Here is a 27,739-nt window from a genome sequence, read left to right as displayed (position 1 = left end):
AGAATGGATTGTTCCCCGAGTTTCATCCGCGCGATGTTAGAATAACTCCATCTGTGAAACTCTCGGTTGTTTTAACAAAGCAAATTTCCGCCCCAGAACATCCCCGTCTATTGTCATTTTAAGCAAAGCGGTTCAGTTTGACACAGTACCCGTACATATTTCTGTGCGTTTCCACGAGGAATAGTACGAAAATAAGCAGCCAGAGTAAAATGGTATGGTATGGTCAGGGTGCACAAAGCCTGAGCGAGGGCTATACCATTCCAAACCATACCACACTGTACCAAACCAAAATGTACCATAATGTAAACATGTCAACTGCTACTTGAAGCATTTATGAGATAATTATGGATGATATCAGGTCTTACGTTATTCTTTTTCCAGTATGGGCCTACTGAATGTCAGATTTTTTTCAGCCTCTGACTGTGATAAAAGAGGGGGTAATATGATTTGATCTAATTTGAAAAATACCCCCCCCCCCCCCATTTAAAGCACTTAAAAAGCCACCCATTTTGTTTCCACTACAAAACTGCAGATGCAAAAATAAATGAATAAAATATGACCGACAAAGTCCGTATATATAGGGTCAGAATGAACATATTTACATGTTTGTCAGTTAAAAAGCATTTCGGTCCAAACGAACACTGATACGCAGAATAGAAAACAAAAGTTTCAGTCGTCAAACAAAAATATAAATGAAATCAGCTCAGTCGAGTTCAGCGATTCACACCGACTTGCGTCAGCTTGTGAGGAAAGCATCTCCGTTTCCCATGATGCTCCACGGCATTCGCAGCCCACGCGCTGGCTCGCGTCCGTCTGCGCGCTGTCTAGACTTCGCTCGCTTAAAACAGAAAGTAAAAAACAAAAAAAAAGAAGAAGGGGAGAGCAGTGATTGGTCGGGAGTCAACCTCGCTAAAAAAGAGGTTTAAAAGATGACGTCGTGCGTGTCGCCGTTAGGCCACGGTCTGTTTGCAAGCGGAGGGAGAGGCTTGTAAAAGTCTGTGGAGGGGATGGAAAGAAAGCGACGTTTAGTAAGCTTCGCTCAGCGAGTCCTGAAATAAATAACACCGTCAGTTAGAGCTCTATTTATGACGTGACGTGAGAGGGAGAAAAAAAGACGTGGCAGCTGAGTTACGGTGGGTGGGAAGGATGTGGACGAACACACACACATACAGATGACGGGCCTTTGAGTCAGTTAAGATGTCTGCCTGCCGTCATGAAGGAAGCGCACACATTTCGAAACACATGCCTGGTGAAGATGCAGAAGAAGAAAAAAAAAAACAACATGTGAGCTTGTTACTAATCAACAGTCAACACGCGTCTCCAGACAGGTTCCTAGTGTTTCCTTTGTGATGCCAAGCCTGAATAATCTACCGCCGCTGCTGTGACGCAACAACACAGCCACCATACTTCTTTATCGCACAAAAACACACACACACACACACACACACACACACACACACACACACACACACACACACACACACACACACACACACACACACACACACACACACACACTAGCACCTGTGCTGGAAGCCGCGAGTGTATCCGGAAAACACGGATCCAATTTACATGCGGGCAAATTATGCACAGAGGAAACACCGAGTCAGAGCCATGACAGTTAGTGAATGAGTTACTCCACACAAAGACGGGGGTTAGCGGCGAAGTTAATGGCCGATCGGGGCGATATAACAAAAGGAAGTAATGCATGAAATTAAAAATGCGATGGGCAGCGAGGGATGAAGTGTCACCAGACTTCACAGGCGGCAGCTTTACCAGAATGTTTTGAGTCTCCCAGCGGCTCTAGTTTGGGCAGACGAGAAACTTTGGGCGTGGCCCATCCCACTGGAAAAACAACACATACAAAGCAAAGGCAGAAGGTTGTACATGTGACACCGTGAATGATTTGTACTCCATATTTCTCAACATTTTTAGATGACCGTTGCACGACGATAAAAGGGATCAAAGGGATAAAAGACATCAGCCTTACCTGGTGGAGGCGGAGGGGTGGGGCTTTCCGTTGGCCCGTCCTCTGTCCTCAGCGGGTCCACGCGGTGCTTCCTCTTGAGGTGAAGCTTCCGCGTCGTCTTCTTCTTCTGCTCGACAGATGCGGCTGAAGGTACAGAGACGCATCAGATCAGATGCATGCTCTTTTTTCTGTATACATAAAATATGGATGTTTTGAAGATGTAAACACTCACCTGAGCTGGAGTGTTCCGGTGTTTGCCTGGAGTCGTCCGGTTCTTCCTCCTCATACTCCTCTTCTTCCTCTTGACCGACATCAGCCTTTGCACCGTTAGTCCTGCCCTCCTGCAGCTCCCCTTGCCGACTCCGCTCCTTTACTTTATCCTCGTTCTGAAAGGGGCAAACACGATGTGATAACTGCAGCTCAAACTAGAAAATGAGTAGATGAGGGGCTAACCACCTCAGAGATGACACTGTCGATCGGCTGGAACGGGCTGAGCACGGTTTCATCGTCGGGCTCTTCTTCCTGGATCGGCCTGCCTTCTCGCTCCGCCGCTTCCCGCTCCTCACGTTCTCTGTTGACAGGAAAAAGATGTTAACCTTCCTGGTTGACACGGTTACACTTACTAAATATTGACATTTAACTTTTCCTCACCTCTCCTCTCGTATCCGCCGCACTCTCTCCGCCCGCTCCTTCTTGTCCTGCTCCTCCTGAGCGCGTTGCTCCGCCGTGTCCTTCTGCACTCGCTCAGTAATGGTCTCGTAGTCTTTGGCGATGTTGCTGAGGAGCCAGTTCAGGCCCTTCTTGATGGACTTGTCCACCTTTTTGCCGTAACCCAGCACCGCAGAGCACGGCTCCTGGGGTTGGAGCACATTTTTCAGACATTAGGGAACACTATTCAAACTACTACACTGCTATGGCAACGAAGGAAAATAAACAACACTAAGAGGAAGAAAAAAAACCTTGCATTGTATGGGCAAAAGTGCCACTAATGGCACTCGAGTGCCATCAGACAACAGGTGCACAAACACTTACGATCTGACAGAGACACTTGTTCTCGTTGACGAGCTTCTCCAACGACAGGTTCTCGATGATGTCTGCTTCAGCCAACGCTCCTTCCTGGTCCTGTTTGTTCGCAAGTCTGAAAACACATACGGTAACGCACACATCAGTGCCGAGGTGGAGGAAAAAGCTAGGAAATGAAATACAAATATGCTTTTGTACCAAGTCTCCCAGGATTAGGCAACATTACTTTTTCACTGTTCTTTTCTGTGATCTTGTATAACATGCCTAAAGGAAGCGGACTATCTGAGGAAACAAACTCTGGTCCGTTTAAAGTGGACCCAACAGCTCTCCCTTAGTGTTGCTTTAACTCTGTGTCACAGCGTCCTCTAGTCGACTCACACTAGCACCGGTTTGCCTGCGATGCGCGGGTGCTGAAGGACCTCGGCCATGGTCTCCCGCGTCTCCTGGATCCGCTGCACGTCGCTGGAGTCCACCACGAACACCACGCCGTACGACTCCGAGTAGTAGTTCTTCCAGATGCCGCGGATCCTCTTCCCGCCGCCGAGGTCAAAGATGGTGACCTCGTACTTGCCCTGCTTCAGGTCGACCTTGGAAAACCCGACGGTCGGGGCCACGTCGTTGGGATCCTCTGTGAGAGAGGGCAATGAAAAGAGATGAAGTGAAATGATATCAGAGCAGAAATGTAGACATTTTAGACATTTACAGCATAAGGCATTTACCTCCTTGGATTCCTCGTACCGTCGCCGTCTTCCCTGCATTATCCAGTCCCACCATCACCAGTGTCACTTTCCTGTAGGATCGATCATAAGGAGGAAAAATGAACGCATATAGGGGTATACATCGTACACAAGCCACCATCTGTGGTGCCGTGCGTCTCCGTGTGCAGCATCTGTGCTAAAAGTATGACCCGGCATTAGTAACCATGACACGCTCAGGGACACGGATATAAGCCTGTTAATAATCTGAATGAATGACGCAATCGGAGATGTGCTCGTAAACTAGACTGACCGAGCAGACTTAACCGAGTGAGTCAGCAACAGTCACGAGCGGTTAACTAAACAGAGTATACTAAACAAAGAAACTCAAAGTAAAATAAATCGGACCAACACCAACACCACCACCAATTGATTAATTAGCCAAATTGTGGACTTGCTTTCCGTGTCCACTTCCTTAATCGATATATATATATCTGTTTACAACACAACTCGTCGTTAAATCTTCCTAACTTGCTGCAAGGATGCTGGTAGTGGTGATGGATGTTGTGAAAACAACACAGGCAAAAGGTTGTAAAGATATACACACAGTCATCTGGGCATTTGTGCAACTTTGCACCATAATTCTCTACATTTTCACCGAAATGCAGACATGATCCCATTTTTGCTCCATACAACCAGTTCAAAAATGAAGGAAATAGCATTAAAAATATATATAGCTTTTGTCCTGTATCATTAAATATTGTTGCACTGAAGTTACAGCAACTCCCATTTAAAGTAAAAATCCAACATATAAAATAAAATAAATCCACTGAGTAAACACACACCGACATAAACACCTGTTGTTTTCCTGGCTGCGTACTTAACTTTGACACTTGCGCCGAAACGACAGCAACTGCACAATCCATCTAACCGTCTTCTGGAGCCAACTGGCCCTCATCAGTGTCTCCGTCTCTGATATGACCATCAACGAAAGGTGAAACGCTAACTCCCCATGTTACCCATCTACTCACTGTAGAGTACAAACAAACCCCTGACAGCAACGGGCCAGAAGAAAAACACACAACTAAACAGACCTGCTTGTAGGATTAGGGGAGGATTTCTGACTAAGTCCACAGGATCAGATGCCTCACAGATACCACGTGGACTTTAGCACTGTCAATTTAATGTTTTTGTTTCACGTTTTTTAATTTTAAAATGGACAGAACAAAAAGATGTCGACACATTCCTAATACATAATGCATTAAAGGCCCACAACAACTTATTAACATGCAAATATATGCTCAATCGAAGTATGTACATATTTATTTGATTTACGAATTAATATATCTCTAAGGTAAAGTCAAAATCCACATCAATTACCCAAAGCCCTCGTTTTGCTCAAAAACATCACAAATTACCAAATATATTCAATCAAAGGCTGCAACAGTAAATCTATTGATTGATGATTAGTACCTGTACATGATCAAACATTTTCTCTGATTGATTTCAGCTTCTAAAACGTGAATAATTTCCCGGTTTCCTTTGCTCCTCTGTGAAATCAAACGCTCAACATTCAAGGACGTTTTAATTTCGAGGTTTGGTTAGAAACTGATCAGCATTTCTGACATTTTATAGCCCAGACAAGTCATTCATCAGCAAAGAAAATGACATAAATGTCAACACCATTCATTTACGACCGCTTAATGAGCAAAAACACTGCAGGAGGGAACTTTTTTTTAGTGCAGCGCTTCTCAAACTTTTTATACCGAGTAAGTACAACCTGAGAAAATATTGAGCTCGCAAAGTAACACCATTATCACCAAGGTTAAAATAGGCCGAGCAAAGTCAGCTGAGGACTCTTCACAGGAGGTAGATATATTGCATTCATTCATTCATCTTCTGCCACTTTATCCTCTACATCTGGTGTGTCAAACTCATTCTCACTGAGGGCCACATCAGCATAATTGTTACCCTCAAAGGGCCAGATGTAACTGTCATACAGAATAAATGTAACTAAATGTAAACAAATATCATGCAAAATAAAGGTAACTACTCCGTAAAATATTGCTAAATAACTTTCTGCATTTATTACCTATTCGATTTCACTCGTCGCATATACAATGATACACTGCGATCTAGTGGCGGTGCTGTCACTTTGTGGGTAACACAATCGCCATGCATTGTGGGAAATGTAGTTTGTGCTCAACGCACGCCTTAACGCAGCATAGACCTATTTTAACACAGATTTTTAAGAACAATTAATCACTAGCGGGCCACATATAATTACGTGGTGGGCCACATCTGGGCCCCCGGGCCTTGAGTTTGACACATGTGCTCTACATGATGCCAATCCCAGCTGACATAGGGCGAAAGGCAGGGTCTCGTTTACCTAAATCCCCATATTGCATGATATAAGACTGTGGGAGGGAAAACGAAGAACCCAGAAGAAACTCACACAAACATGGGGAGAACATGCAGAAAGCCCCTCGTTCTGAATAAGATAATTTGCTCTCTTACCATCCTCCTCTTCCTCACATATACTTCTGACGCTGGTATAGAGTAATTAGATGAAGATGGAGCGAGAGATAAGGTGACTCTAATTATTTTATTTTGTATATATATACATTTTCCAGCCACACATATCCTACAGTATATACACAGTACAAGTATTTCTGATTTTCCTCCAGGTACCACCGGAGTTAGCTTGTGTACCACTGGTAGTACACGAACCACAGCTTTGTGAATCATGGTTTTAGATCATTTGGTACATCATCACCTTTATATTGAGAAAAGCATCATGATAGCATTACATTTGACTGAAATTAACTGATTTGATCACGTGACTCGAGTCTCCGTCTCATTCTCGTAAAACTACTGGAAACAAACTACCTGCAGCTACGTTTATTTGGCCCCGAAATTATTCACATTAAAGGCTTTCATCTCATAACTCACCTTGCGGGCTCTCGCCAACGTTTTAGCCAACTGCAGCAGTTCGCCATGAGGCTAAACATAGCAGTTCGAGTCCAGATGACAGCGGCGGAGTGGACCGTCACCACGATCCAGCCTTGAAGAGGCAGCTCATCGACCGATTTAGCTACATAGCGAGCTAAGTCGTGATAGCACCGACGTTTGCAGCCTAGGTATAAACACTCGACCTAAACGGCACCGATGAATCGAGCCGGTTTGTCACCATGTGTTTTGAAGACAAACCTCACTTCAGTTAGCATCCATTTCCAGAAATGCTAAATCCGTGCTCCCGTTAGGATTTACGGCAACTAGCTCTAGTATAAGATAAGACGCTGTATGTTTTCTCCTCGTTTAGTTCCAGCACAGGAGAAAGTATTCGTACCAAACGGGGCAAAAAAACAGCACGTGATAAAAAAAAATAACAACAATAAAACGTTTATCTTCACGAACTTAACGAAACGCAGCGACAGTATTAGTCGCGATACATTAGCTTATTAGCGTTAGCTGGTTTTGTTGCTCTCTCTGCTTTGTTTACGCCGTCCTCCTCTGCTGCTAGGCATTGGAGCCTCTATCGGCCTCCCGTGGTACTGCAACCAGAAAATCCCCCCGCGGCCCATTTGTTTTGCAAGAGAACAAACTGTTTACAGGACATTCAATGAATAATGTCTTAAATATTATTATAACTTTCCTTAAGGCCAAAATAACCCACACATCGTATAATATGAACGACAACTATATAATGTATTTGTTTTCCGCCTTTATGCTGTTCTATATATAATATAATCTACTATAACATATGATATTATAATCTGACATAGATAGTATAATAAATAGATTGTTGTATTAAAAATGTACACTGGCAGAACATCGCAGCTGCTCTGTACTGCGCATGCGCGGTTGTAGTTCAGCGCTTCCTGAGATCGTTGTGCGTGTTCAGCGCTTCCTGAAACCGGAAAAGAACAGTGTGAACTAGTTTCTCCACATTGCTGTAAATATTACACTTTCGCTCCAGTAAACCGGTCTGAAGCGCAGAAGAGAAGGTGAGCAGCGGTTTTTAATGAATTAAAGTTTGTCTCAGTGCAGTCAAAATGTCCTCATTATACAGTGTTAACCTGTACTTCTTAGACTTACAGTAATTCAGTCATGAATATGCATTTGGATGGATTTTATTATCATTATTATTATTATTATTATTATTATAATAAGTTTTTAAAAAAGGGTTACATCATCAACTCACATTATTTTGCAATGGGACTTTGTCATTTGTTGAATTCTTTCTCACGTCGCGTTTTCAACAACCTGTGCTGCAGATAATGGCCTGAATCTGTGTTTTTGTTTTGCAATTGTTCCTTTGTTTGTTTTAATTCATCCACTCCATTTATCATCAGTGGACTGTCATGATCCTTTTTTTTTTGTATATGATAAATGCTCTAATTTTGCAGATGCATGGACTGAAAAACTTGGTTAATTAATTTAAAAAAATGATGATTTTGACTACAAATTATGATGATTAAGTTCCAATTAACGCTGTTTTTTTAGTGTGTATCTGTCATTACCTTGTTTATGAAGCCCTGAAGTTTTGAAACTAACAGTTCAGCCACTGCTGAGAACGATGTGTTTTATTGTAATCTCGGGCTCAGCGAGATCTCTGAAAAAACCCGGTCCGGTTATGTAAACACCAGTTCTCCTGAACAGCAGATCCTCCTGCTCCTGGCACTAGTCCGGGCACATCCGGTTGCATACATTGAACCGCAGAAGAAGAACAACGTCCGTTGTGGAGGTGTTTCACGAGCGACAGTGTCTTCTGACTCTGGGTCAAAGTCATAAAAGGGACTGTGACAGGGAGTCGTGATGAAGCTATTGTTAAACATTGTTAAAACAATGTTTTGATAATGAGTAGCAGTGCATCCACCGTTCCAGAGGGGGGAGCTGCGCTTCTGAGAGCGGGTGTGCTGATTATGTCACTTCCTGGTATTAGCCAATCACAAGACAGTTGGCCAATCACGACACACTCTGTCTTCTGGGTGTGAGAGTTCAGTCTGAAATATCGCGGCTGAATACAGGATCAGAAAAGAGAGATTTCTATCAGCTCGTTTACAGCAACTTGGAGGTTTTTGACCATAAAAACAAGTTAATGTATGTAAGTAGACCTCCATAACTAACATATATGTGCAACAGGACCACTCTATGGGAGCTTTAAAAATAAAAATTTGCCAGATTGGTTTCTTTCGGTCAGTAAAAAGTAAATAAAATAACATTGACACTTGTCCTTTCCTTGTTTTACAGGTGTGCGTGTGTGTGTGTGTTTCCTCCTGCGTCCACATGATTCGCATCTTTGTCTACGGCACCCTGAAGAAAGGGCAGCCAAACTACTACCGCATGTTCGACAGCGCCAACGGAAAGGCCGAGCTCCTCGCCTCGGCCCTCACCACCGAGAAGTACCCGCTGGTGATCGCAGGCGAGTGCAACATCCCTTTCCTCCTCAACATCCCTGGCCAGGGTCACAGAGTCCAGGGGGAGATCTACGCCGTGGACGACAGGATGCTGAAATTCCTGGACGACTTTGAGTGCATTCCCGCCATGTACCAGCGGACTAGGATGAGTGTCGAGGTGAAGGCGTGGCTGGGGAAGACGGAGGATGAGGAGACTCTGTCGCCAGGCAGCATCACTGAGGCGTTTGTGTACAGCACAACAACGTACCAGCCAGACTGGCCTTCACTGGCCACCTACGAGAGCTACGACTCCGATGGAGATCACGGCCTTGCGTATGTGGTAAGAGAAGAACAAGATTGATGCAGCAGCTCACCAGTTCTGTTGTAACCTCAGGGCGTGATAGCAATCAAATCTGTACGTATAAATGAATGAAGTTCAAAAATATCAAATTAGAATGATATTATAGAAGATAAATGGACCTGTTTTCTTACCTCTGTGTAACATTGAAACAAATGTTGTGATAGGGAACGGTGAAATATGCAAATCCTTTTCTTGAAATCTCTCGTTGAAGTACTTAAAGGACCAGTGTGTGGGATTAAGTGGCATTTCGGAGAGGTGAAGTTCCCCACCAAAGTGCAACTACGGTGGCCTTTTAGGTAGCCTAAAAGAAAAGACAGCCAATGAGCCAGTTCATGTTAAATGTCCAGACTTAGTCGGACTAAGACAATAATTTGGTTTTCTTAATGTCATGTTAACACGTTAGTCCAACTAAAATCGACCTAGTATTAGTCGGACTTGGACAATAATTCGGTTTTCGTAATGTCATGTTAACACGTTAGTCCGACTCAAATCGAGCTGGTCTTAGTCGGACTAAGACAATAATTCAGTTTTCGTAATGTCACGTTGACACATTAGTCCGACTCAAATCGAGCTAGTCTTAGTCGGACTAAGACAATAATTCGGTTTTCTTAATGTCATGTTAACACCTTAGTCCGACTCAAATCGAGCTAGTCTTAGTCGGACTAAGACACTAATTCAGTTTTCGTAATGTCACGTTGACACATTAGTCCGACTCAAATCGAGCTAGTCTTAGTCGGACTAAGACAATAATTCGGTTTTCTTAATGTCATGTTAACACATTAGTCCAACTAAAATCGAGCTGGTCTTAGTCTGACTAAACAGTGTTTTATTTGTCCATTCATGGCTACTGTACTAAAGACACAAAATGTTCCTGCTGCTCCCTGTTCTGCAACAATTTCTATTTCAGGTGATAATAAATCAAGGAAAACATAATTATAGATGTTATACTCAATTTATGTCCCTTAATTCGTCACACTGGACCTTTAAAAAGCGTCATACTGTGAATTTAATGTTTCCAAGAGCATTCGTCCGACTTGATTCGTTCATGTTCGTTGTACTGTCATCTTAAGCACTCCTTTGAATAATGAATGAAATTAATAATAAAATAAATAACACTCCATCCATTATCCACTGGTCATCTGTTGAGGGTTGCACTAGGGGGCGCTCGAGTTATTTCCACCTGTGTGTTAGCAGAAAAGCTAAGTTACCAGCTTTTGTACGTAGGAAATCAGCCTCAGGGGAAAAAAAGATCTGCTTACATGAGTCAACATCTCTCACACGGACTAAATTCAAATTTCATTTAAACTTCATTTCCTCTTTAAATCTCCTTTCTGCTTTGTTTACATGGCTGTTTACTTCATGTTGTGTTCTAATCTAATCTAATCCCAGCAGGGGCTGTGTAACCATAAGTAAAACGGAGGAGGAAAAAAAGACATCAGGGTTCTGGGACGTACTCACTTTTTTTTTTATGAACACAATGTTTTCTCATCTTTATTTAAAATAGTAAAAATAAAAAAAGAGGAATAAGAAGAGGCGGGGTTTTTTTGGCAGTGAAATCTCTGAAGCAGTTTTGAAGCCGTTTGTAGAGAAACTCGCAGGAAGAAAAACGACAAAAAAGAAAAGTCATGAGGGGGGGAAAACATTTCACAGTGTTATCAAAGGACTGTACAAAAAGTCGCTTTACAAAACATCCGGGGGAAAACGTGTTTGTTTTGTAATCGTGTCCAAACTGGTATGGCGCGTTTAATTCATCAAATTATTCATGGGTCGTCATGGAAACAAAGTGTATTCAAACGCGAGCGTGTCCTCAAATGCACGGAGGCGACCAAGCCCTGCTTTCAGGCTGAATTATGTACATTTGTTTAAAAACCTCGTCGTAAAATCTGATGCTCTGTCGGAAGATTTGGGATATCACGCATGTGTGCATGTGAACGCCACTCAGTGGCACGGAACATAACGTTAGGAACGGTGAGGGAAAAATACTGTTCAGTGAATGTTTGCGTTGCCAGTTTGACAAAGCAGGAAATGGAAAAGGAGAGAATGAATTTGCACTGCAGGCGACTTAACATCAGACACTGGTCGTGTGAAAAAAAAAAAAAAGAAGTGTGTTAGAGGAAAGTGGACGGAGGAGGTGAAGTGGAAGCACCTCGTGATCAGAGTGTGACTCGAAGCCCAGTGTCGATTTGAGCGTGTGCAACGTGATTCTGTGTGTGTGTGTGTGTGTGCGATAAAGTGTCATTTCTAGTGTTTGGGCAGTCTATAAAGGAAGACAGTGAAGGGGAGGGAGGGGGGGGGGTCGCTGATGGAGCACCGTCATCAGTAAAGGTCTTTCCTGGTGCTCGGCAGTGAGTGGCTGGAGGAGCAGGTGGCGCTGCGAATCACCTCCATCCACCTGGAGGAAAGATTTAAAAAATATATAAATTATAAAAGCCCATCAGCTATAAACTGCTTTACTACAAACTTTTACTTTGTTAAAGGTGCCATATGTAAGAATGTGGCCAAAAACAGTTACTACATACAAATTCAAAATACCGAGGTCTTTTAGGTTTCGTTTTCTGACATAACTGGCAACCCGTGGTTGCTCGGCAGCTGAGACTCTACTGACTGCAATGATTGGTAGACGGCGGTAGGTGGAATTTGAGGTCTGCACTCACTACAGTGCTTTTCTAGTTAATACATTTAATTAAAAAGGGAAGTCGCCAATAAGATCATCCATTGTTAGTGATGTGATTGTACAACTTGTAATATTGTAAATACACTACGAACAGACATTATTCTCTTTTATATTATTGATTATTTTGGTCCGAGTTAGTTTCTAAAACTTTTGATTTTAACATCTGGTAATCATCTGATTCTGAAAAGCATTTTGAGTGTATTTGTTATTTGTGTATTTGTTGTAGTTGTTTGAAAAGTTTTAACTGATTAAGTGAGTACATTATTTGATAATGTATATAGGACCACAAGAATAAGTCCTACAAGATAATCTGTGCATCAAGATATTTAGTTAGTTTAGTTAGTTGTATTTTTTATTTGCTTTATTTATTTATCTCTGATGTACAGCACTTTGTTTCAGCTGTTGTTGTTTTTAAGGTGCTTTATAAATAAAGTTGGATTAGATTAGAGATTTCCTATTCAGAAAAATACAAAATATACCTTGAATGCTTTCAGATCGTCAGAGGAAAATCTATTCCACATCGAATATCAGAAATAGCGTACCTTTCAAAGGTGTACTCGCTCTCTGATCTGAAATAGTACACATGGGACTTGAAGTGGAGTTTGAAAACGTAGTCTTTGTGGATGTTTTCCGACTCGGACGGCACCGTAACCGAGTAGCCGAGCAGAGGAAGGCTGGCCAGAGGGTAATCGTCCTGCAGGATAGGAAACAAATGTCACGCTCACAAACATAAGCTCACTATCATCACCCGTGACGATGACACAGTAATCCTGCGAATCCAACCTGATGCGACTTGTAGAAGAAGAGGCTGAAGTTGGTGAAGACCACCCAGAGCTTCTGCCAGCCGTTGCTGTTCTTAAACTTCCTCAGCAGGTTCCCCGACAGCTGGTTCTGAAGACACAGAAGACGGAAAAAAATATTTAAAAAATAGAATAAAATTGGCGAATTCACTTGTTTCTTAGCAACTTTAATCAAACATCATCAAAAAAAAATCTAACAACCATGTGACTTGAAAGGAAGGACAGTAGGGAAGTCGTAATTTCATTTTATTATTAAAATAAAACTGTCATTTTCTTATTTCAGCCTTAGCAAAAGGTGGCTGCTGCAATACCTCTCTGCTCCAGTAGGTGTCACTAAAGGACAGGCTGCACATCCTGTGCCAGCAACCCACAGAGAGAGAGACACAGGCCCCTGGTGTCTGCTGAGGGGTCTTTAACTATGCCAGCGTGGACGGACAGAGACAAGAGGGAGAGAGACAAGTGGACAAGACAAAAGGGAATAGGAAAGGAATAATCTAAACACAGACATGAGAAGAAGAAGAAGAAGAAGAGTGAGACACCAGGACAACAACAACAAAGAGGACGAGACAGGAGACAGTGATGTATGGAGAGGACGGACGGACGGGGGGGACACGCGGGCGGCGCTGTACCTCGACGGCAACGCTGAAGTCCACCATGGACACGCTGGTGTTGCGATGCCAGCACACGTGCACCGTGGTGTTGCCGCGGTGACCCTGACGCTCCAGGGACGAGCGCGAGCCGCAGAGCTCCTCCTCCGACTCCTGCTCGGCCACGCCGTCGTCCAGCAGCTCTGCGGAAGAAGCGCAGAAACGCTGCGTGATTTACGATATCTACATCATCAACATCAACAAAATAAAAGGTTTACATAATAAATACGTGATCTGGATCAGATCAGGTCATATTGGTTATTATTTACGGGCTACTTGAAGATGTGCTGGAGTCAGTCGTGAAGAATAAATGAAAAATCACGTTTTCAAAGTTCTGACAAATGAACCCGACGCAGATGTTTAGCGCCGCTTTAAAAACAGCACACACACACAATAATCAAAAGCCACAGCTGTTATTGGGATGCTCCGCGGCATCTTGTAGACATTTCATCTTCTGCTATAACGGTCTGCGTTTTAACCGGCTGCAGCTGGATGGCGAACACTTCCAGTTTTTCTTCGCTGGACGGTCCCGCTTTCGCTCTGGCAGCAAACTAAAAAAAGGACTGGCGTGCACCGTTTACGAGATTTCTATGGAAACTTTGCAACAGCGCAGTGGCTTTAGCGGTGATTTCGCAGCACTGCGAGCTCAAACGGATGCATAAAAATGAGATTTACGCTCAGAACAGTTTGAATGTGTGAGTACAAACTCATTACCACCTGATGAGGAGCATTGACTGCAGATGGTGAACAAAGACGTGGGGTCCAAACAGTGATCAAAGCAATTGCACTACAATAAAAAAGTGGAAGAAATAAAAGACCCCTTTGTTGTCACTTGTAAGCCAATACTCTTTAACCGTTTGAACATTTTCATAGTGGGTGATTTAGCCGAAGCACAATGGAGACGTCAAAGCAAAGGTCACCAGCTGGAGGCTTCATTGAACACCGTGACAGTGAGGTTTTTTTTTACGATAAAAGGAAGACAAAAATGGAGGCGGGCTCTATTGTATATGAATCGGGTGATGTTAAAAAAAAATATGATGAAAGACCAACTTGCGACAACTCTGTGAGGTTATTCATGTGGTGCCGACAGCTGATGGCGGGGGGAAAAAGAGAGGGGGATTGTGGGAATTGTGTGTACAGGTAGTGAGGGTTGGTGAGTTTTTCCCTTAGAGAAAGGCCTTAACTGATGGGAGTGTTTATCACCAGTAAAGCCAACAGCTGGAGTCTGTGTCATATTAGGTCTTCTGAGGGATTCATGGGCGACAAATCACAAATCACATGTGTGACTTAGTTCCAAAAATGACTCATAAAATTCAGATTTCTGTTCTCTCAGAGGACCTCAGACGTCAGAGAAACCAGGCGTTTTATCGTTTACAATGATGATCAACTCACTGTTGTCCGTGAGGCTGGTGGAGAGCAGGTCGGTGCCCGGGCCGCTGCTCTGCTCCACCAGGTCGATGGCCATCCTGATGTCCTCCACCCACCGCTCCATCTCTGACGCACAGCTGGAACAGAGACACCGAGCAACCAATCACAGTCAACACCGTTGCTTCCAAGCTGATGTAACATTCACTTGTTGAATTGAAACTACTGTTGAGGGGGGGGTGGAAAACAAAAACCTTAAGTTTAAATATTCGTTCTATATTTTGACTGTTGCGTCTTTTCCCGGTATCCCATGATATTTCATCTAATCAGGAGCCAGAACTCCACCGAGAGGCTGTTTTTGGTTTTCTCCGCTCAGACTGTTTGTCTGTGAATAAATCCCCCAAAGTTAGCCAAAGAAGGATATCACTGTCTGCAGCTGAAATAAATGCATTGTTCAAGAGGACACCATGGCCTTTAATTTTAAGCTTTTCTTAGCCAGATCTTAACATGGTAATCCACGAGTTTATGTGAACAATTACTGGGCCAAAACTGAACCGACTGTCTCACTTAAGAGGGTTTTCATCGCAAAATTGGGGAGAAAATTGGTGAAATTGTGGAAGTTTGTGTGTGTACCTGGCCGCCACCACCACAGACTGCCTATGTCCAAACAACGTGAACGAGTGAGGGACTCCCCACTCCTCCTCACTTTCTCTGATCTGCAGAAACACACACACAAACAAACAAAAACACACTTTTAGTCAGGTGGTTAGCAGTGTTGGGGGTACAAATGTACAGTATAAGCATTAAAAAAAAAATAAAAACCCACTTGAGGGAAAACAAAAACCAAAAAGTTGACTTTATTTCTAGAGCGCATTTAAAAAACAACCTTGGTTGACCAAAGTGCTTCACAGATTTAAAGGCACAGCAGCATAAAAGGTATAAAACATAAAATCTATAACAATAGAAGTAAAACAGTACAATAGTGACATAATAGAATAGTAGTAGAAGTGTACGGGTTGACTATTTTTTAACCTCAAGTGAAGGCCAAGAAGAAGAGGTGACGTCTTTAAAATAGTGCAGATTTCATTTCCATGGATAACTTGTTCCAAATTTTAGGGGCAGTGACTGAAAAAGGCCCCAGGTTTTTAGTCTGGATTTTGGCAAACATCTAAAAGCAGCCTGTTATTAGACCTCAGAGTTCAGGGTGGAGCGTGAAGAAGAAGAAGAAGAAGTTCAGAGAGTTAGGGTTAAGACGGTGCCAAACCAACAATATCCTACGTACCGTCATGCCATACAGAGGCAGCTGTCCGTGAACTTTGAACTGGTTGGCCGGGGTCATCCCTCGACTGGTGTACACCAAGGAGTCACTAAACTGAGGGGTGAGGAAAAAAGTGTGATTAACATTTTTTCGTAACCATCAACCAATATGAAAATATACTTTGAAAGGTAACTCATACCAGGAAGAACATCCTCTGCTGGAGGCCCTTCCCTGAGAGTTTGCTGAGGCAGCCGAGCCTGATAAACTCCTGCAAGTGGAGCACAAACACAACCCTGCTTGTTTTTGTACAATAACGTCAGTGGCAAATTGTATTCTGATTCTATTGGACCTAAAAAGAAATAAAAAAATAAAAAATAAGTGGAAATGGTCGAACCCTTCCGCGGATGGCGAGGTTGTCGATTCCAGTCAGGTCCTTGTTCAGCTCTAGAAGCTTCTGGAAGTTCTCCATCTTCATCATGGTGCCTTGGAGCTGCAGCACCATCTCGGAGATGTCAGCCAGAGCCGCTGAAAAGAAGAGAAAGGTGGAAAAGACGGGTGAAAATAGCATCGTCTACCTTCCCTCTCATCACCCGCAATCTCACACCTCCTCTGCGATGTGGCTTACCTCTGGAGTCCCTGAAGTCCTCGTGGGTGGGTGGGTAGTGTTTGCAGAGCCTCTCCAGGATGAGTTTGTAGTGCAGCAGGCGATGGAGAGGTCGCAGCAGGAAGATGTTGAAGGGCAGGTAGCAAACTCTCTGCTGCTCAAAGTCTCGACAGAGAGTCTCGACTTTACGACTGGACCTGACGAAGGACGACAACAGTTTTAATGATTTATGTGTTATATGGAGCAAAGAAACCAGAAAAGAATCACATTCAAGAAGCTTAGAAATAATAAACAGACTGATTAATCAGTTACGAAAATAGTTTTTAATCAATTAATCAATTGTTTTAGCTCCAATTTAAATGTTTTCTACTATATACATATACATATACATATATATACATAAACATATGTACATATACAAATATACTTGCATATACATATATACATACATGCATATACATATATACATACATGCATATACATATATACATACATGCATATACATATATACATACATGCATATACATATATACATACATGCATATACATATATACATACATGCATATACATATATACATACATGCATATATATACATACATGCATATACATATATACATACATGCATATACATATATACATACATGCATATACATATATATATACATGCATATACATATATACATACATGCATATACATATATACATACATGCATATACATATATACATACATGCATATACATATATATATACATGCATATACATATATACATGCATATACATGCATATACATACATACATGCATATATATACATACACATATATACATGCATATACATATATACACATATATATATATTTAAATTTAACTGACTCACATCTTGAAACAGTAGTATTTGCTATGACTCCTCTTTTTCCTGAACAACTTTCTATATTACTTTTCTTTGTATATTTATTCATTGAGTATGTGCAAGTACTCTCTATGTTGTAGAATTATAATGTGCGCTATGTTTATTGAAAAAACAGATGCTTAGGACACTAAGAAAGTAAAGGCTGTTGAACAGATAAAATAAACAGATAAAAACAAAGGGATGATGCCATTTGTAATTTGATTAAAGCGAGGCATTGATACCAGTATTTCCTCCAGCCTTCATTCAAAGCGCTGATGAATAAAATATCAGAGAAGACAAAAGCACCACAGATTCAAATGTCACCACCCACCTACAGGCCCGTTCCAGTTCAACCAGGCACTCTGAATGTTTCTGCAGGTTAACGGTCAACTGCTGCACATGTAAAAAGAGGGACATAAAAGATGTCAGACAAAGTAAACAAGAAACTTTAAATGAATAAATGCTCACACAAAATAATATATACATATTTACCCTCAAACCCTGAATGTTCTTCAGCAAAACGTCACCAATTCGTTGATAGTCTCCTTTAATGTGGGCATTGGAGCGTCCCTCCCTGTGACAGACGGGGCAAAAAAAAGTGATTTATTGGTTTATTTTTTCATATGCAATAACATGTGTTCACCAGTAGGTGTCAGGCCAGAGCCAGGTTTCTCACACACGGACTGGAAAACCTTGACTCACATTCCCACCATGGCATTTATAATATACTGTATCTTACACGCAAGTGTGTGCGTTCCTGTATTTGTAGCTTTGTGAGGACCAAAAAAAATGTGTGTGTGTATATGTACCATACAAGTGAGGACATCATGGCAAAGTGAGGACATTTTGCCCTCAATTATTTAAAGGGGCTTTTTGGGGGTTAAGACCCGACTTTAGGGTTAGGGTAAGGCATTTAGTTGTGATGGACACACACACTGGCAAAAGTGTGTGTGTGTGTGTGTGTATATATATGCATATACAAATATTTACATATATATGCATATACATATACATACATATATAAATATACACACATACATATGTACACATTACATTAAGTCACACAACACATCATGTCTTGGATCTAACTCAAAAAGTAACTTGGTTTTTAATTAGAACTAGATGACAACAATAATAATAAATAAGTAAATACATTATAAAGTATAAAGTATGGTTTTAAGTTAAAGTAAAATATTACACTACAGATAAGTAAAGGGGAAAGAATAATAGTTTCACAGCATTTTTGGTGTTTCTCAGCGAAATACTTTTTTAGAGGAGTGAATTTCTATCTTTTATTCCCCATTTTTCACCAGTTTATATGTTCATTCCTTTGTTAAAGTTCATGGGATCAGGCAGACAGACGAACACACACACACACACACACACACACACACACACACACACACTGACCACTGCGCCAGCCGCTGCTCCACCTCCTTGAGGAATCCCTGGTGAAACTTGTAGACCGGCTCATAGTTGGCAGAAATCAGGTTCTGAACGGGCTCGGGAAACGCCTCGTCTTTGGCCACAAGACTCTGGAAGGACTGCGATTGAACACACACACACACACACACACACACACACACACAGAGAAAGAGAGAGAAAACACAATTTATCTCTTATTAACTTAACTGCTATTTTATTCATTATTAGTTTCTTGTGGAGGATAACGCGGTAGAAGACGGATGGATGGGTCAGTTTTTTATTATCCGAGAGCCTTATTGATGAGAGCAACAAAAAATGAAGCTAAAACTATTTAGGATGTAGATAAAACAACAAATCGATCATTAATCAACAGAAAACTAGAGGTATTTTGGTGGTTGTGTCACAATTTGAGGTCAGAACAGTCGTAAAATGAATCTTGAGGAAGAGGACGGAGACTCTAATCTGGTTTGAAAGCACAATCAAAGTGACAAAGTGATCTTCAAAAGAGTCATAAACGTGTTTTAAAGTGTAAATCACCAATGATTATGTCGTTGAGCTGTTTCACCTTGCAGACAGAAAGAGAGGAGAGAGGAGGAGGGAGGGGGGGAAGAACAACAGAGAGGGAAGGGTGTGGGAATTTCAGGCGTGAGCATTGCCAGCCAAAGAAAATATTTAAGAGCTTTTAAAAAAGCACCAGCACACGCCTTCTCCCCACATCAAAGACTGTGGGATCTACCGTTGAGAAGGAAAACAGCAGAGAAGGTGAAAAATGTGCTGTTATTTTGCCTCTGCAATAAGGTTGCGGGTCAAGGTCGGGGGATCTTCGGGAGGCAGGTGCTTAAATGTGTGTTTTTCTGCTTATTTGTGAGGAACAGGCAGTAAAAAACAGACAAACAGAGGAGGGGAAAATCACATGAACACATTTAAGCTGCACTTTGATCCCAGGATTCAAAATGCTGGGTTGTTTCCTTTGTCGGTGGTTTCGCTTGTAAACTAAAGACACATGCGTTGATTGTCTGCTGAGCAGACGTGATGATACGCTCGCTTCCCCGAAGAGGAATGAAGTATTGCGCGCTTGTGTTTATTGCACGTTTGGAAACAAAAGGGTTGAATGAAGGTCATTAATAAACACAAGGTGTGGAAATTAATTTTTTAGCATTCTTGACGTACTAAACGTTGGAGAAAATGGACGAACACTGGCAAAAAAAAGTTGATAGAATGAGAGAAATACGTAAAAGTGCTGCAAAATGGCTCAGTAGCGCCCCCAATGGTGAAACTCAGTAGGACAAAAATGAAGTTGCGCGAAATTTCACGAAACTTGGTGGGAACACGTAACAGCCCAAGACGAACATAAAAGTCTATTGGGATCATGGCCTCAACGCAACAGGAAGTCAGCCATTTCGAATTTGGCGTCCAGTTTGCACGCTAGCACGTTAATTGTAGCAACATGAACAAATTGTGTCAATTTGTACTAGACACATCAAAGGTGAAAAGTTGTCAAAAGGTCTTGCAGATTCATTCAAACAAACAAGGCGTAGCCATGGCAACCATCAGAATTTGCCACGAAACAGGAAGTGCCCTATAACTTCAGCGTACATTGTCCGAATTGCTCGGAACTTCATATCTAAGACAAGGGATCGTTCCCTATCACATCTACGGACACAAACTTGACCCAAAAGGAAGTCAGCCATCTTGAATTTAGTCGTCATAAAACAGGAAGTGGCCTGTCACTTCGCCGTACACTGAAGGATCACACGTGAGACCAAGAGACACGGCCAGAAAACATCAGCACATGAAAACTGAGTGATCAGGAAGACGATATATTTCTGAACTGGAGATGCTTCAAAGTGCTCACCTCTGTAATGACCTGTAGGTCTTTGAGGTAGGTCCGCTCCGTGGTCAACAGCTCCTTGGCAATGAAGTAGGCCTTGTCTGTGGGAAACTTCTGGACACAAACGGGAAAATAAGATCGATCCCAACTGTCCATCCAATCAGTCATCACACTTATTTATTGTAGCGTAGCATCGTCTGTTAAGTAAACTTTCAGATAGGAATGTTCTCTTCCCCCATGCCCACCTTCCTCCTCGCCTCCTCCTCCTCATCGTTACGGACATATCCAGCTTCGATCAGCAGGGGGCTGGTGAGAGGCGATATCTGCCGTCCCTCGGGACTCTGACCCGGAACCAGGACACCGGCACTGACCATCCCTTGTTCGTTTACTGGCCCGTTGCCGTTAACGACCACGTGGGGGCTTCCCAGCGGAGAGTCGTCTGAGCCGGGACTTCCTGTGAGAGGAGAAGGGGAAAGAAGGAGGGGGTAAATGGAAAAAAGGCAGTGAAGACAGCAGCGGGACAAAGAGTGAGATTAGAGAGAAGATGGTAGGAGAGAATAAGGGACAGCGTTACGGTGGATTCTAGATGAAAGATGAGTTCATGAAATTCACTGCCAGTGGTGTCGTTGCAGAGATTTTCTAGATTTTAAAACTTGGAACCACCCCGTATGGCAATGGATTTCAGGCTTTGGACAATGCTACATTATCAAAAACTCAAACTATGAGCCAGGACCCAGAACGAGAAGCCGTTTTTGTTCTAGGTCACCACATGAAAAGAAAAAAGAAAAAAGAAAAAAAAGAAAATGCTACCGTCCCTGGACTCTGAGCAAAGCTACCCAGTGTCCCCATTTAGATCCTCATGCAAAACAGGGTTTAAAGAGGAGGTTAAAAAATAGTTGAAGCAAAAATGTTATGAGCTATGGATTGTTAAGCGTCAGTTTATCTGCAACAGTATGCATTATTTGGGAAAGCAGAAAGACAAATAATGCAGTGTATAATCAATTAAGAGAGGCTGCAACAAGCAAACGGTTTTCTTTTTGCTTGAAAAATAACTTAACTGTCATTTCTTTGGAAACAGGAAGCCTTTTAAATTTGCAGAGCGCTCTGCTAAGGTGCACTGAATGGCAAACATAAATTGCGATCACAAGGCACTAATTGAATTGTGCTCTTGTTAAAAAGGTGTTACGGCTGCATTTACGACCATTAAGTCTTTCCATTCCCGTCACAATGCCCTACAGATGCAGAAGAACAGCACTGAGAGTGATGTGAGAGTCATGACGTCTACAATTAGATGGGATTCTGACATATCATCATCTGTCAAAGTTAAATGTTTTCTTTATATATATATACACACTATAGCTAGAGTCACTATAGAGCGTTTACTACAAGTTGTGACCGTATACTTGCCCAGGTGTAAAGTTTCCAAAGAGTCCACAGTTACACACCAAACTGGATCATGGGTAAAAAAAAACCATGGCAACCACTGAGTGCAGATCTGTGTGACGGGAGTGCTATAAAAGAACTTAACACCATATAGACGACAACTAAGAACTACAACGACGACGACAACAAAAATAATAAATAATAAATAAAATAAAACAGCCAAGACAAAGAGCGAGGAGGGAAAACACCAAACACACAACTCCAGGTGTGCACACACAGGACAAAGACATCACTACTGTACTCTACAGTCCAACTACCACAGCACAAGACATGGGGAGGGGTTCAGTGTGTGTGTGTGTGTGTGTGTGTGTGTGTGAGAGAGAGGGGAGTTGGACAGTGAGAAAATTGCGGAGTCCCCTTTTCGTTTTGGAACATACAAGGTCATATTTTTATTGACACTAGTGAGCACAATCAGTTACAGTGTTGAAGAAGAGAGAGCGAAGAAGAAGAAAATAAAAAGTCAGAAGAAGAAGAAAAAGGAGGAGGAGGAGGAGGACAGGCTGTGCAGGAATACAAAAGTGTTACAGAGAACCAGTGTGTCCGTGCATTTGTTTAGGCCTTTACAGTTAGTGTGCGTGAAGAAAACAGACGATCATTTCAATGCAAAAAGGTGAGAAAAAAAGCATTCTTTTTTGGGCCATTCTTCCCCTAAACTGGCAGCAGTTTGACCCTCATCATGTCCACGCTTTATTGTGGTTTTGTATAGCCCGCCATTGTCTGATAAACACAGGTTACGCAAAAACCAAAGACTGCAGCAACCAATCCGCAAATTAGAGAAAACAGCCCAGTCAGTCAGTGAGTAAAACAAACAGGAACAGAAGTACAGGTGTGAAGCTCACAACTCAAACATGCAGAAATGCATCCGTGTCATTATAAAGAAATAGATTGACATGTTGGGGAAATGTGTCGTGTTCTGTTAATGAAGCAACAAACTGGAAAATTGGAAAAGGGGACAAGACACGGCACAAATGTGAATCAGTGCATAATGGATTATTATTACTTCAGATGATTGTTAACTTTGGACAAGCTGCTTATCTGTGTCTCGCTAGCCAGCTTCATGCTCCAGACTAAATATCGCACGGGCAATAGAGCGCACATCGTCACATCTGGAGACCAAAACAAAAAGGAGCACATTTCCCAAACATGTCCAGCCATTGCTTTAAGCAGCCCAACATGATCATATGCTCATTTCTTTTTTTTTTTTAACTTTACTTTACTCTTTTAAGGTTAAGCTATTAAATTAAGCTCTGATTAAATCCGTTGACATGCAAATTACAATACAAAACGTCATAATCTAGTCTGCAGTTACTGTATGTATATGTACAGTACATTCAAATTTCAAAATAAAAGCCTCAACGGAAGCGACAGGCAGTGGAATGGAAGACGAGGTGCACTCAACTCTAGTATTCGAGTATGTGCATGTGTCTCCTGACAATGCTCAGCCTTTTCCACCATACAAAATGACATATCTCTAGATAACGTCGTTATCCTTTTTGCACTTACATTTTCATTAATTGAACTTGACTTGTGTCCGTCTACTTTCACCCTCCCCCCTCTCTCTCTCTCTGCGATTAGAGCACTGGAGTTGAGTCAGCCCTGCTTCACAATTGTGCAGGAAAATGTGTGAAAATGTGAGAAATGTGCTTCATAAAGACAGGGTAATCATGAGTGTGTGGTGAGAAAGGCAAAGGAAAACTGTGATATCCCACAAGACGTGAAGAGAGTTTTGCTGCTAAACTGCACTGCAACTGCACCGAAAGCCTCTTAAAACAACAACAGCAGCTGCATGCTTGAAAACACATTTACAAAAGCATGAAGCATGTTCTGCTTGAGGAAGAAGCAGCAGTCACTGATACAACTTTGAGATGAGTCACCTCAAAAGTTTGAACTTCCGTATTTTAGGGCAAACATTTGGTGCACAAGGATTTAACCAGAGAAGCTTTTGGCATCTGGACAGACACCGACAGATTCCTGTAACTGGTCCTATAATTAATGAGAATGTTCTGAAGCATCAGTTGTCATTAATAAGCATATTCATTTAAACATTAAAAACAGATACGCTGCTCGTAAATAATAACAGATGGAATGTCTTTCCCCAAAAACAAAGTCAGGAAAAAGACTCTAAAAAAACAACGTGCGGGGGGAGAAACAACAAAAGTTCAGTTCAGTCACTGACGTTTGTCTGTACAGTGCAGTGAAAACAAAAGTGAGCGTGCGTCACGGTGAGCAAACAGCCAGCAAATGACAGGGATGAAGATGGAAGGCCAGCACACCTTCAATAAACAGCAAAAAAACAACAAGAGAATACAGCAGCCAAGGAAAGAGAACAGTGACTTTGTTGTTGTTGTTGTGTTGTTGTTGTTGTGGGGTTGCAGTGAACGCCAAGGGCCAAGCCAAGCAAAGCAAATAACCGTGGATGCTCACAGGTTGACAGAAAAGAGTCGGTAAAATAAAGACTGGAAACGGTAGAAACGCACTGAGCTCCGGTTACTATCAAAAATACAAATTTCCCCTAAACATTTCCACTTACAAATCTATCAAAATCCTGCTCCTCCACTTGAGAGTAAATACAAAAAACTACAAAAAGTTTCTACCATCAACATCCAAAACACAGTGCAAGTTGCCCTCACGACAGACGGATGAAAAAGTGCTCTGAAGAAAACGGACCAATGAGAAGGCTTTACTGACCATTACCTACAGAACTGCTCCTCCAACACGAGACACAGACGACGTGCTACAAAAGTCAGAGAACTACAGAACTCAAATATACTGTACAATTAAAAAGGAAAAGGATCTCTCATTTCATTCATTTAACTCTTCCTCTTCCCAATGACAATGATAATCCCTTCACGGACTTCTGGCTATTACCTTAAATCCCCTCTATTGCACAAGACAACAATCACATAATTATTAAAAAAAACGTTAGTTAAGAGACGACGCTACATTAGGAACGGTGTAAAGACCTCTCAAAGGCAGCAGATCTCCACAGCCAGACACTTCATGTCTTAAAACCTCAACAACGCACATCGCGTTTCCTTCATTTACAAAAAAAAAGGGCAAGAAACTGTTCACTAAATGGATTATATCAAAGTCCCTACAAAATCATGTTGTTCATCTGTACAGATTTTAAGTTATGGCACATCGGAAAGGAACTATTTCCGAACCTCATCGAAAGTTCAACTAGGTTCAAGACTTTAAAATTCTATACAAAAGGTGTTTGTATTAATGCCTCATCTAAAAAGTCTAAATGTTTCTATTCACAGTTAGAAATGTGTCAAAGACGTCTAAAAAAGTATGTTTTCTGCATTTTCAAACCTCGCGTAAAAGGGTAAGAACTACGACAATATTCATTAGTTTATCTGTAATACGATGACAAATTGACGATATTACAATTACTATTGAATTGGATTATATTTCTTCTATTTCTAACAGCTGAAAACACGGTTGCCTACGTCCTCCTCACTAAAGCGGTAACACCCTCCCTCTCCTCCCTCGCCGTCCTCCCCTTCCTCCAGCCGCAAACTCCCGAAGGAGAACTTCCTGCCCGCCAGCGGCGACGAGCTCGCGATGTTCGCGTTGACCGATTTCAGGGCGCTGACGGCGGCGGGGTTGCCGTACATAAGCGGCTGACTGTACGCGCTGCTGCCGGTGTCCGACTCGGTGTCGCTGGTGTCGGTGCCGCTGCTCGTGGACCCGTCGATCATCTGCACCGGCTGGTTTAGATTGTTGTGGTTGTCGGGTTTCCCGCGGCGGCCGAACAGGCGCTGCGGCGTGCTGGGACGCCCTTGACCTTGAACGCCGTTTCCCGCGTGATTGCCGTTGGTTACAATCATTCTGCGCTCGGTCGGGGCAGAGCAGGGCGCTTGGACGTGCGGCCCCGCGCGATGCGGGTCGCGGTGGTGGGTGGGAGTGGACGTCAGCTGGCTGAGAATGAACGGATCCGTGTCGGAGCGGTTCCTCGCGTTGTTGTTGCTGTACAGTTTGGAGAAATGCGGCAGTGGCGTGCGGGTCAACGTGATCGGGGAGTAGCTGCCGTAGTAGTTGGGCGGCTGGGACGACGGCGGCGGCAGGTCAGTGGGAGTCTCCACCGGAAACGCCCCGGGGCGTTTACTGAAGTGATGCCCGCCGTCGTTCCAGCCGGCGCTCGCGTGCGGCTGACCGTGACCGTTTGTCATCTCGGCGTGGCTGAGCGAGCTCGTGCGCTGGTGGAAGCTGCGGATCACCGGGCTGGAGCACTGGCTGCGCGCGCCCGTGCCCAGCGGTCGGTTGAGCGCGGCGCCTCGCACGTCTCGACCCTGAAAGATCTCGTCCAACAGCGTGCTGTGGAGCGGAAGGCGGCCGTGAAATGAGCCGACGTTGGACGACGAAGTCTCGTCATCTGTGAGCTCATGATTAAACTTATTATTCGACGCCGGAGGCTGATCTACGACACCTCTGTTACCCAGCATGCCCTGCTGCTGCTGCTGCTGCTGCTGCTGCTGAAGCTGCAGCATCAGCCCCTGATGATTGGTGTGGTAAAACCCATTCACAGCCCCAAACAGGCTCCCCGTTTGACTGCTAGCCCCTTGCTTATGACTATATGCAGCGGGCTCATCCTCATTGCTGTCATTTGCGTTGCCGTGGCCCCGTGCGGCCCTGTGACCCTTTGTCACGTCACATTCACTGTCTATGTCGCTGCAGTCTATGTAAGGAATAGAGGAGCTGCTGCCTTTGTTTGCCCTGCAGGATGGACCTGGGTTGAGGAGATGCTGGTCCGGTGCCGATCCGGTGCCGCCGTGGTTCCGTCTGGCCTGAACCGGGTCCGAGCCTGGCGCCGCCTGCGTGTCCTGGAAGCCGTTAGTGGACGCAGAGACCAGCGTGGGCTCCTCGGAGCCATTAGGCTCAGCTTGACGGCTCAGTCTGGCTGAGTCAGTCTGGTCTGCTAATGGGATGAAGAGGGCACTCTGCAGAGAGGAGAGAGGAGAAATCTGAGATGAAGCCTTTTTTATATTTAATCTGAAGGAGTGGGGCCCAGTTTATAGAACACGTCATTTTCTTTTTTCATGTACACTACCATTCAAAAGTTTGGGGTCACTTATACAATTTTTCCATGAAAGGGCACACTTTTATTCATCAAAAGAGTTGCAAAATGAATCGAAAATATAGTCAAGACATTGACAAGATTAGAAATAATGATTTTTTTTATTCAAAATAATAATTTTGCCCTTCAAACTTTGCTTCCGTCAAAGAACCAGCTAATCATCAAATATTCATAGAGTGTATTTCTGATTAATTTAATGTTATATTCATTGAAAAAAAAGGTGCTTTTCCTTCAAAAATAAGGACATTTCTCAGTGACCTCAAACTTTTTAACGG

At 42.9% G+C, this 27,739-nt stretch overlaps 3 protein-coding genes across 6 annotated transcripts in view; 1 reads left to right on the top strand and 2 right to left on the bottom strand.

The window, feature by feature from the left end:
* Positions 1 to 461: 461 nt before the first annotated feature.
* Positions 462 to 6,762, bottom strand: arl13b (ADP-ribosylation factor-like 13b). Of its 2 annotated transcripts, none has more exons than XM_083908985.1 (10): positions 6,640 to 6,762; positions 3,712 to 3,782; positions 3,371 to 3,620; positions 3,002 to 3,107; positions 2,621 to 2,823; positions 2,426 to 2,540; positions 2,202 to 2,355; positions 1,991 to 2,113; positions 1,777 to 1,845; positions 462 to 996 (listed from the first exon to the last, which is right to left on the bottom strand). In XM_083908985.1, the coding sequence occupies exons 1-10, from the start codon at positions 6,696 to 6,698 to the stop codon at positions 923 to 925; spliced, it is 1,224 nt and encodes a 407-aa protein (XP_083765111.1). In that variant the 5' UTR covers positions 6,699 to 6,762; the 3' UTR covers positions 462 to 922. The 2 variants fall into 2 exon arrangements, with proteins under 2 accessions (XP_083765111.1, XP_083765112.1); XM_083908986.1 differs by having other exon boundaries at positions 462 to 838.
* A 2,214-nt stretch (positions 6,763 to 8,976) lies between these two features.
* LOC310942894 (gamma-glutamylaminecyclotransferase B-like) lies at positions 8,977 to 9,760 on the top strand (the record flags this gene model as incomplete). The annotated part of the gene is made up of 1 exon (XM_083908350.1): positions 8,977 to 9,760. The coding sequence occupies one exon, from the start codon at positions 8,977 to 8,979 to the stop codon at positions 9,445 to 9,447; it is 471 nt and encodes a 156-aa protein (XP_083764476.1). The 3' UTR covers positions 9,448 to 9,760.
* A 1,128-nt stretch (positions 9,761 to 10,888) lies between these two features.
* The window catches only part of LOC310943023 (FERM, ARHGEF and pleckstrin domain-containing protein 1-like), a 52,407-nt gene continuing 35,556 nt past the window's right edge, over positions 10,889 to 27,739 (bottom strand). For 2 of the 3 annotated variants that reach the window (XM_083908505.1, XM_083908507.1), the window contains exons 13-28: positions 27,117 to 27,327; positions 21,187 to 21,395; positions 20,966 to 21,055; positions 19,096 to 19,229; positions 18,178 to 18,259; positions 18,017 to 18,078; positions 16,817 to 16,992; positions 16,586 to 16,716; positions 16,391 to 16,459; positions 16,216 to 16,305; positions 15,567 to 15,649; positions 14,961 to 15,073; positions 13,551 to 13,711; positions 12,905 to 13,012; positions 12,664 to 12,815; positions 10,889 to 11,839 (exon numbers count right to left, since the gene is read on the bottom strand). In XM_083908505.1, coding sequence (XP_083764631.1) covers positions 11,764 to 11,839; positions 12,664 to 12,815; positions 12,905 to 13,012; positions 13,551 to 13,711; positions 14,961 to 15,073; positions 15,567 to 15,649; positions 16,216 to 16,305; positions 16,391 to 16,459; positions 16,586 to 16,716; positions 16,817 to 16,992; positions 18,017 to 18,078; positions 18,178 to 18,259; positions 19,096 to 19,229; positions 20,966 to 21,055; positions 21,187 to 21,395; positions 27,117 to 27,327 — 1,947 coding nt within the window. In that variant the 3' untranslated portion in view covers positions 10,889 to 11,763. Of the gene's footprint in view, positions 11,840 to 12,663; positions 12,816 to 12,904; positions 13,013 to 13,251; positions 13,416 to 13,550; positions 13,712 to 14,960; positions 15,074 to 15,566; positions 15,650 to 16,215; positions 16,306 to 16,390; positions 16,460 to 16,585; positions 16,717 to 16,816; positions 16,993 to 18,016; positions 18,079 to 18,177; positions 18,260 to 19,095; positions 19,230 to 20,965; positions 21,056 to 21,186; positions 21,396 to 27,116; positions 27,328 to 27,739 lie in introns of those variants that run through there. The other variant, XM_083908506.1, reaches the window with a different exon arrangement.

Source organism: Microchirus variegatus (assembly GCF_963457635.1).
Source record: "Microchirus variegatus genome assembly, chromosome: 22".
In the NCBI taxonomy this organism is placed as follows: domain Eukaryota; kingdom Metazoa; phylum Chordata; class Actinopteri; order Pleuronectiformes; family Soleidae; genus Microchirus; species Microchirus variegatus.
Note: the sequence above shows the minus strand (reverse complement) of the source record. Positions and strands in the feature narration are given on the sequence as shown.